The 10,949-nt window shown below is 41.0% G+C and overlaps 1 protein-coding gene across 1 annotated transcript in view; it reads right to left on the bottom strand.

Moving 5' to 3' along the window:
• Positions 1-3,931: 3,931 nt before the first annotated feature.
• LOC117518541 (collagen alpha-1(V) chain-like) overlaps positions 3,932-10,949 on the bottom strand; it is a 49,871-nt gene continuing 42,853 nt past the window's right edge. Inside the window, exons 19-21 of the mRNA XM_034179689.1 lie at positions 5,004-5,084; positions 4,712-4,921; positions 3,932-4,108 (exon numbers count right to left, since the gene is read on the bottom strand). Of these exons, the coding sequence (XP_034035580.1) occupies positions 3,965-4,108; positions 4,712-4,921; positions 5,004-5,084 (435 nt within the window). The 3' untranslated portion in view covers positions 3,932-3,964. The remainder of the gene's footprint in view (positions 4,109-4,711; positions 4,922-5,003; positions 5,085-10,949) is intronic.

The raw sequence follows: 10,949 nt of genomic DNA, 5'->3' as shown, positions 1-10,949 counted from the left end.
TTTTATTGGAAAAAGTAAGTCCCTCCGGCTTCTCCCTGTTTTGCTCACTGTAGGTCTCCACAGCAGATCCAAGGTGGATTTGCATCTTGATTTGGCCCCTGGTTGGCCTTCCTGATGCAGCTCCATATTACATGGAGAATATGCAGGGGTGGGGTTTGAACCAGGGACTTTCTGCATTGGAAACAAGCACACTTAACCACTTGGTCATCACCCCTCCCAAGGGCCTTTATTGTACATACAATGAAATTTGTCCTCTGCATTTAACCCATGATCCAATCCAACCACAAGGAGCAGTGAGTGGACAGTCACACTCCAGCATTCAGGGACCAACTACAGATATAGAGATGCTGTGCTTGGACAGCAGACCCTGACCCTTTAATTATTGGAGGAAATACACACAGACACAGGGAGAATATACAAACTCTGCATACAAAGGACCAGGCAGGAAGGGATCCCACAATCTTTTTGCTGTGAGGCATCAGTGCTAACCACTAAGCCACTGTGCCACAACGGTTGTTAGAAATACTTCAGTGGCATACATCTAAATTTGCACCTGAATTACAGCATACATCAGCATAAGTTAGGTTAAATAATTTAGGGTTAACAACTTTGGAAAACAGAAGAGTTAGGGGGGACTTAACTGAATTGTATAAATTAATTTATGCTTTTGAATAAGTTATTTATAATAGTTTATCAGAGAAAAAAGGTATAGTGGATTTAGAGTACATGAATTGTCTGTTGAGGTCAACAGGTCCAGACTGAGTGTTAGAAAGCTTTGGTTCAGCAACAGTTTCAGCATGTGTCGTACTGCCTCACACAGTGCGGCAGAGTTTGCACAGAGTTGATCAGCAGCCAGATTCCATCAAATGTGCGCATTTGCCCACTCAAGTCAGTTACAGTGATAAACTGCAGTCGGGTCAAGACCCTGATAAGGACAACGAGCATGTAGATGAGCTTCCATGAGACAGTTTCTGACAGTTTGTGCACAAATTCTTTGGTTCTGCAAACCAATTGTTGCAACACGTGTCCGGGCGGCTGGCCTCAGATGATCTTGGAGGTGAACTTGCTGGATGTGGAGGTCCTGGGCTGGTGTGGTTACACGTGGTCTACAGTTGTGCGTCCGGTTGGATGTACTGCCAAATTCTCTGAAACTCCTTTGGAGATGGCTTATGGTAGAGAAATGAACATTCAATTCAAGGGCAACAGCTCTGGTGGACATTCCTGCAGTCAGCATGCCAATTGCACACTCCCTCAAAACTTGTGACATCTGTGGCACTGGGATGTGTGATAAAACTGAACATTTTAGAGTGGCCTTTTATTGTGGCCAGCCTAAGGCACACGTGCAATAATCATGCTGTCTAATCAGTGTTTGATATGCCACACCTGTGAGGTGGGATGGAGTATCTCGGCAAAGGAGAAGTGCTCACTAACACAGATTTGTGAGCAATATTTGAGAGCAATGGGTCTTTTGTGTATAGAAAATGTTTTAGATCTTTGAGTTCAGCTCATGAAAAATGGGAGCAAAAACAAAAGTGTTGGATTTTTGTTCAGTGTACTTTTATTATATCTTCTTACATATTAATACATGAATTATGAATTATGAATGATCTCAGCACTTAAATTTAAAATACACAGTTTTTGTTAATAAGTTATGGCATAGTTTCTAATGGCAGTTTTATTTATTTATTAAATGATGATGGGTGGCCAAGCTGATCAAGCCAAAATTCCAAGTAGGGTCGTAAGATCTTCTAGGTCACAGAAAATCACACACCAGTGTGCAACCTCCATAAAATTGCATTGCGTTTTTGTGACCGTGAGTTGTGGAGCATGTTATTCTCGTGTGATAGAAGAATGTATGTAAACCACAAATAGAAAACTGAAAGCATTAAACACAGTTTCTTGCTACTATAGCATTATGTACAACAACAAAAGGCTGGAATACCTTTGTCTCAGTAGTTTTAGGTTGACTGAAATGGACCTTCATATTTATCATATGTATTTATTGAGCTACATTATTCCATTGCCACTGGTAATCATAAAGACTGGCTTACAATAGGTGTAACAAAGTTGCTAAAAATTGTATCTGCTTCAAGAGTGCAGAGTTTTTCTATACTATCAAGAAGGCACAATGTTTAAATACACCTTACACAGACACACTCACGGTATATGTATACACAGGCTGTCAAACTACAAGTAAAATATAATAGAAAAATACGAAACTTCATTATGTTTGCGCAGTTTGGCAGATGCTACCCAACATAATCTCTTGCATCTCTGGAGGTCATTCTGCTCATGTCTTGAAGATGTCCATGCAGGTTATCCTTTGACTGTTATCTGTCATTGAAATATGTCCAGAGTTGTGACGTTTCCTCTAAGTAACAGCGTCCAAAAATACAAAAGTAGTGGTTCAGTGCCAGGCCAAGGAAACATTTCAATGTATTCTCCTGAGGATCTGTCGGCATTTCCAAAACTTAAATGCTGTCAGCATCATTTCATCAGCTGCTTTTACAGTCCACACTTTGCAACAATATAGGGTTACTGGACAAGCAAACGTTGGTGTTAATGCTGAAAGACGTATTCTCATGTGTTCCTGTGCTTCTTGGTGCCATTGCGATACTACATTTTATTTCCTTGCTACATTTGTTCATGTTATTATTACCCAGCCTGCCCACAGTATAGTACAGGTTATTTTAATCATTTGTGTGTGATTGTGAACAAAATAACACAGAAATGTTGAGTGATGTTATGATGTGGCCCTAAATTGTAAACAGTGCAGTAATGTGTGTGTGCTTGTGCGCAGGGTATGCATCACCTCTCCATTGCCTTTCAGTGAATTCTGCACCAAGCCATGTAAAGCAGGACATTTGTCCCACTGTGTTAGTTGTGATGTTCATCCCCACTTGTATTGCAGTTCTTTGCAACAATACTGGTTTGTGCTTTTAGGTCTTCTTTTCTTGTGGCTAACAGGACAGTGTCATCTGCATATCTAAAGGTTGCTCATGGTTCTTCCTCTTATTTTAATTACATTTCAATTTCTTTTTAATTTATTTCATTTATATAGCGTCAAATCACAACAAAGCTGCCTCAAGGCAGTTCAAACAAGTACGTCCTAACCATACCAACCCCTAGAGCAAGCACACAGGCGACAGTGGTAAGGAAAAATTCCCTCTGATGATGTGAGGAAGTAACCTCAAGCAGACCAGACTCAAAGGGGTGACCCTCTGTTTGGGCCATGCTATCGACACAGTTGATAATACAGTTGATGACAACACTCTTATTTTAATACCAGTATTGTCTGGAATTATCAGCCTCACGAGCGTGTCAGTGTAGATGTGGAGAACAGATGCATTAGCGGAGTCCTTTCCCACTGCACAATGATTCAGTCTTTCCAAATCTGATCTGAAGGCTGGAGGATTGTTGTAATACAAGAGGTTCGTTGAGCTCAGAAGATTCAACATCAACTGTACATTTGGAGATCCATCAGGAAGGTCATCCCGTCTAAAATGAGAGCCAAATTAAAATCCATAATCAAATTAAATGCACCCATAATACCAGATCTAATACCTGAACAAAACGAAAGAAGCCAAAAGAAATTCAAAAGTACTTACTATAATGGTCAAACAGATACACAGGTTTTAATTGTAATTTAATACCTTACTGACTAGCAATGTAAAGTTTTTAAGCAAATTAATTTATTTTCAACATTTGACACTGCATAAACATTCCACAACAGTTTTTAAAATAAATACACACAAAATGAATGCTATGGGTGAACAAATATCTGATTATTTACACACATACAGTATGCAACCGCTTTCAGTATGAGAGACTGTACTATGTGAAACACACACACACACACACACACACACACACACACACACACACACACACACACCACACACACACACACACACACACCACAACACACACACACACACACACACACACACACACACCTCCTCGGTTAGAGGAAGCAGAGGGGTCCCACAGTAGCCGTGACCTCGGGGTCATATTTGGACATGTGTATACCAAAATCTCTAATAGGAAGTAGCTCCATGCCACCACGATGTAACTCTGCATTTCCCCGAACTCTCACCATCACTTCCACCTGAAAATAAGGCAGGTAGTACAACTTACAAAAGCATGCAGCATTTGTTCTCACAAATATCTTGAAGCTCAGTTTTGCTTCTGCTGTTACATGCTGTGTTATGGCCGTGTGGGAGTGGTCAGTGACATAATCTAAACAGTTCCTAACTTGATAGCAAACTGTCAACATGTGTTATCTCATGCACAAAGTGTGTCTTTTGCTGTCCTCATTTTTCTTGGTTGATCTCCAAATCAAACATTTTTATCACCACAGGTCAAAATGACCTGTGATGATAAAAATGAAGTCATATCTTTGTTACTGTGCTCCCAAGTAGATTATCAAATCGCTGATCACAATAACAACTATGAATTAAAAATGAGTTTTTAGGAAATCACAAATGCAGTCATGACTGTACAGTTGTAAGCACACTTTTTAAAAATCATATTGCCTTCTGCTGCATAGAAGTCTGTTTCAAGGTTTGATAAGCTTTCTAGGATAGATTGTGCATGTTTGTCTTAAATTACAGTAATATGCATTAAACTGAAGTTTCCTAAATTTGAGAAAGCTGTTCAAAATCACAGTAGTACCATGAAATGTTTCTATATCACTATTATTGAGTTGTACCTCACAGTCTTTCCTGGACATTGTGATGGCGTTTAAATCAATCTCTTTGCCAGAGTCACCCATAAAGTGAAGAATCCTACTGGTTGAGTGAGCCGGAGCACATGGAGCGGCAGGTTTTGATTTCCAACTAACAGTGATGTGTTGGAATGACATGTGGCTGTGTAGCCACAAGAACCTCAGCTGGACAGCATCCAAACCTGTGTACTCAAACTAGAACAGACAGAAGAAATGCATTTTAATTCTAAAGAAATACAGAAATCACTGTCCAAAATGTGTGTGTGTGTGTTTTTACCTTGTTTCCATTTCTTTGCTCACTAAACCACTGGACAGATTTGTTGTGTTCCCTTTTTTCTGTTTCCCGTCTCAGTATAACCTACAAAATAGAGAATTACTGCTATTATTATATTGTTATTTGTGCAATATTATCATTTGTAGCCGCTGTGGTTGCAGCTTGCAGATTAAAGTATATTTTGCATAATATACAGAGGCGTAAAACCAAAGAACTGGCTTGTAATCAGCTATGTGTGGTTCATGACATTAAACAAGGTCATGAAATAATGTGAACTGAGTTGTCATGTTGCGTTATCCTTTAGGTGATGGTAATGAGTTAGCACAGATGTTTATCACGGCGACTTTTAGGGCCCTATCTTGATCAGCCTGAAACCGTCGAGGCCAAGGCAGAAGTGCAGTTCCTGACTGGCTGCTTGAGGCTGGCTCCAAAACACAGCACTTTGCCATAGATAACTGTTGGAAAACTTGTGTTTATTCATTTCATTATTACCATGGCAGGAAATTTGCATATTTGTGTTAATTCTTAATTCTAATAAGATAAATTTATTCTGAGGGTTTTCATGTGAGAAGTCAAGAGAGAACCCTTCTCAGAGAGCAAACGATAAGAGAAGACCTCTCTCCCCCTCTCTCAAAAATATGTCTATTTTGGCCAATGTTGGGTTAGATAAGTCCGGCAGCTGTGTTGGAGCTGGTGGGAAGAGTTATGACTGGCAAAACTATTGCTAGGTAACCCCCTCCATGTGATTCATGCTGTATATTATCTGAGGTTTTGCTGACGTGTCTTCAGTGGTTGCACTCCCACGGTAATAAAGACTTCAATTGAGCAAGATGTCTGGCTACCTCATCCTTCAGCCGTAGTCAGGAATGGTTATTATTTTTCTGACATTAATTGAGCCCATTGTCACTGACAAAGGCAGGCAAGTTGCTGAACAACCCTCCCAACATCCAGTTCATGCAAGCATTGAACAGAGTAGGGCCCTGACGAATAGCATTCACAGTACCTGCAAATAAAGTGGCTATGACGTCCAGCATCTGACTGGGGATCTCACAAATTCTCAGGATATGTATGGAGTAGCCCTGGTCCACCAAATCAAAATGCTTTGCAAAAAATGAACTTGTGCTTTTGTTCGATGAGTACTTGCAGTTAGAATCCAGTCAGTGGTTGATTTTACCTCGGTGCAAAACCAGACTGCTCTGATCACTGCACTGCAAGTAAATGAAATTATTTACAAATGCCCCTGCAAGTTCCTTGCCCTTCAAAAAGAACAGTGTAATGTGCCTGTCCTTGTTGCAATCCATGCAACAAGGCAACACTTTCTTTTGCAGAGAGGAACAAAAAGTCCTTTCTTTCAGTCTGCATGTACACAGGAAATTTTGCTGCGTAAAATTTACTCTGTTGGGATAGCATTTGATCCCAGTCCAAATAGAGTGGAATTATACTCTATCACAGAGCTAAATCACCTCAAAACAGTGTAAAATCAACTCTTATTGGAGTAAACCCACTTGCATTGAACAGATGGTGTTGCAGACTGAACGGTCCTCCCTCAGCCCTGCTGTCACTGCGCTTACGACATCACTGATAATCATCTCGTTTCTCCTTAAAACTGCACTCCTGCATTTCCTGGTGTGATGAGTCTTTTCTGGAGTTGAATGTGTCAAAAACTAAAGATATGATTATCGATTTTAGGAAGTCTACCTCTTTCCCATCACCAACTGTTATTAAGGTGCTGATGTTGAGATGGTGGAGAGCTACAAATATCTGGGTGTGGTCCTTGATAATAAACTTTACTTTGTACCTCATGTTGATGTTACTTCCAAAGAGGTTCAGTAAAGATTGTTCTTTTTGAGGAAGATGAGAACCTTCCATGTTTCTTCTGAGATGATGACTCTCTTTTATGGAAGTTTTATTGAAGCTGTTTTAACTTTTTGTATTGTTGCATGGTTCGGAAACTTGAACTGTTCCAATAAGTCGTCTTGGTAGTCTTGTCAAAACTGCTGGTAATGCCTATTTATAACAGACAGGTTTTGAGGAAGGCTAATGCTATTCTGAGTTGTCCTAATCACCCACTGAAAAAAAGAGTTTGAGCTTTTGCCCTCAGGCCATCGTTTTAGGGATCCTATGAGGAGACTACAGTCACTTGCCCAGTTCTGGATCATTGCCGGTTCCGGATCCTGCTGTAGTATTTGCGCCGCCCGTTTCTCATAATCAGCACGAATCAGCTAATACTTTGTACCAATGGAAAGACTGATGTTTTGTCTACAAACGACCACAAGCTTGACCGGATCCAGCCATCCTTGTGATCAGCAGAGGAATCAAAACATCCAGTCTCCGTGGTGTGTGCGCATTTTCTGACTCACCCATTCGTGCAAGTGTGAAAGTGATGATCTCGAAGAAGTAGCAAAGGTGAGTTAGCCATTCAGTGTCATTGGTTCTAGAGTGGGAAAATACTTACTTACATGGGTGGAAAATGTCAGTGTGTTATGTCTTGCTGTTAATTGCTGCACACATTTATCTCTGATGCAAAAATTAGCCAGTTGTGGATCACCGAAGCAGCAGCCTCCTGTCAGTACTTGTGAGCCATGTGTACTTTGGGGGTCATCTCAACATCACGAATGGGCATGAATGTGAGGACTTTTACTTTTTAATTCGGGAGAAATCTCACCTCCACACATTTAAAACCCTCCTTTGCTCTCCATCTCTAAGGTGCAAAATAATAGCAAGTTTGGGCATCTTGTGCTATCCTGACCCCTTCATCGAGTTAAAATCTTAGGGGGAGATGTCAACATCCAAGAATGTTTATTACCACAGATTTTTTTTTTTAAATCTTCATTTATTTATTATTTAAAAACACTTCATTTTTGCTCGTAAAAACGTATAACGCACCCTTTCGAAACTAAGTAAATTCTCATTTAATAAGTATATTTATATCATTTTGTGTTCAAAACACATTCTGGCACAATGTGTATGAGGTCTATTAGAAAAGTATCCGACCTTATTATTTTTTTCAAAAAACCATATGGATGTGAATCACGTGTGATTGGCGTCAGACAAAGCTTGAACCCTCATGCGCATGCGTGAGTTTTCCAACGCCTGTCAGTTGCGTCATTCGCCTGTGAGCAGCTTTGAGTGAGGAGTGGTCCACCCCCTCGGCGGATTTCATTGTCAGGAAATGGCGGAATGATTTGGGCTTTTTTCCATCAGAATTTTTTCAGAAACTGTTAGAGACTGGCAGCTGTAAACCATTAGAAAATTTATCTGGCTTTCGGTGAAAATGTTACGGGCTTGGTAGAGAATAAGGAGTGTTACTGTCGCTTTAAGGACGGCCCCCAGCGGCTGTGGGGCACGCCGCGCTCCGAAGCCGCCATCGACAGGCTGAACGACCATTTCATTTCTAACACGGATGGCTGTCTGGATCCGTGACCATCGTGTGCCATTTCTCTGGTTATCACAAGAGCTGGACATCAACCATTTTCCCGGCAGATTTCACTTTTAACAAGAGATTTTGTCATGGAAGCCGAGCGGAGGCTTCGCACGTCACGATAGATTCGCTACTGGAGCAAGACAAAACCACCTCCGTTTTGGTCTCACAGGACGGCTTTGAGATGGCGTTCAGACAGCTGTCAATGGTTTTTCCATCGAGTGATTATCCGAGAAATTGTGGATGTGCCTGGACATGCCAGAACATGTCCTGTGAGGCTTCACGGCGTTGCTGTGCGCCATGCAGCACCGCCGTGACGCGCGAAGCCTCCGCTCCTCTTTCCATGACAAAAACTGTAACAGTGGAATGTGCCGTTCATTTCCAAACTGGACGCTGTGTTTTATCCGGGACGTTGTCTGACTAGCACAGGAATTGTGAAAAGACGTGGACATCAGCCTTTTTCGGCACATTGAGACAGACGTGTGGAGGAATTCCGCTTGTCTGATGCAATCACACGTGATTCAAATCCATATGGTTTTTGAAAAAAATAATAAGGTCGGATACTTTTCTAATAGACCTTGTATCATTCTGCATTAGAAGGGCTCCAGCCAGATGCCAGGAATGCCCCCAAAGTGTCACAAAGTGTCGTGATCCAGAACTGGGCAAAGTGAACCATTTCCGGCAAATATTTGCACCACACATAATTCACACTTTAATGCCACGTTCACACCGCATGACATGCAACACCACAAATTTGCGTCCGTCACCTGGCGCTGGACGTACCATCGTCGCCCGGTGTGTAGAATGGCTACCCTATCCTGACTTTTTAAGCTAGATAACATCCAAATACCCAATACAACAATACCCAATAAAGGATATTCAGTTGCATTATGGCTCCGAATAGCGGGACTTTCAAAAAAGTGATCCGGAACTGGACAAATGACTGTAAAAGATTTCAGGTCTCATTTATTCCCAGTGCAATTTTATTACTTAATGACAATTAGACCTTAGGTGCTCTTATTTTTCTTGCACTATTACTTGCACATCCACATATTGCACTTTTGCAATACTTCATAGTGTTTTGGCATGAATTCTGGATTGAACATTTGGCATTTGTATGCATATGGTGCTTTTTAATATGGTTGTTTCTATTATGTCTGATTTTAGAATTTTAATTGGGTCTTATTTTCACTGTTGATATTGTTATTTATATTATTGTTTTTGTGTACCTCGTCTTTTGTGTGCTCCTGCTGCAACACTAATTTCACTTTACGGGACAATAAAGAAATTCTGATTCTGACTCCAGTCATCATCTGTCTCAGCGACAGATATCTGAAGCTTTTGTACAACAATCATTTCCACATAAATTCAGCATTATTTCAAAATAATAGACGGAGGATGAGCTGTTAGCTGATGTGTTCACTGCGTGTCAGACATTTCATTGCGTCACCCGTTTAAAGCCTTGTTTCTGCTTTAAAACGGCCTAGTTTCTGCTTAAAACTGACTTTAGAATGATTCAAGATGTTTTACCTTGTCATCTGATGGTTACTAATCCCATTAAACCATTTGATTGCTTTGGGTGGAGAGACTCTGTCACACGGGTGCCTGGGCTCCAGCATGACACATGCACAGTGGAGTCAGGGCAGACCAATGTTTAGGGTGTGGACTGTTCAGTCTGCGACAACTATCGAGCTGATTCACTCTATGATAGAGTGTAATTTACTCCATTTGGACTGGATCAAATGCTATCCCAGCAGAGTAAATTTTACTCAGCAAAATTTCCTGTGTATGATATCTGTCGATGCAAGCAAAGCTGACTGGCAGATCAATGACTAGACCCCTGGCACTGCAGATGTCCTACATCCTGGGGACAGTAGGAGAGCAGAGTCATCTGACAGGACTATGCCATCACTTTTCATGACTGCAATGAGATGAGGTATGTTTTTGGAGGAAGGCAAGCACTTGATTCCTCTGTAAGCACACCAACTGTCAGAAGAGCCTCTGAATTTCCACCAAACCATGCACGAAAACTCTTCTGGATGATAGTCAACAGTGCTGTCACAGATGAAATACTGCCTTCTTTGAGTGCTGGTGAGTCCAATGCAATCTCTGGCAACTATACGTCTAATTAGTTCAATTGAAAACTGAATTGAAATGAATTTTATCCAGATCTCAAATAGTTCCCATCTTTGCTCATCCTCCACCTAGATTGTATGCAAACACCCACAATATAGTTTAAGATAGATAAGATAGATGTTAAATCTGGCCACCAAGCAGACAACAGTTAGCAGGTCTTCAGCTGGACCCGTAGAGAAGTTACAGCAAGTCTGTGTTCTGGTCATTTTTATAGACCAGCCATTCTTCACAAGAACATGATGAATGTTCTCAGCTCCACCAACAATATTACAGTGCATCTGGAAAGTATTCACAGCACTTCACTTTTTCCACATTTTGTTATGTTGCAGCCTTATACAGTGAGGAAAATAAGTATTTGAACACCCTGCGATTTTGCAAGTTCTCCCACTTAG

This window comes from Thalassophryne amazonica, chromosome 10, assembly GCF_902500255.1.
Source record: "Thalassophryne amazonica chromosome 10, fThaAma1.1, whole genome shotgun sequence".
Lineage (NCBI taxonomy): Eukaryota > Metazoa > Chordata > Actinopteri > Batrachoidiformes > Batrachoididae > Thalassophryne > Thalassophryne amazonica.
Note: the sequence above shows the minus strand (reverse complement) of the source record. Positions and strands in the feature narration are given on the sequence as shown.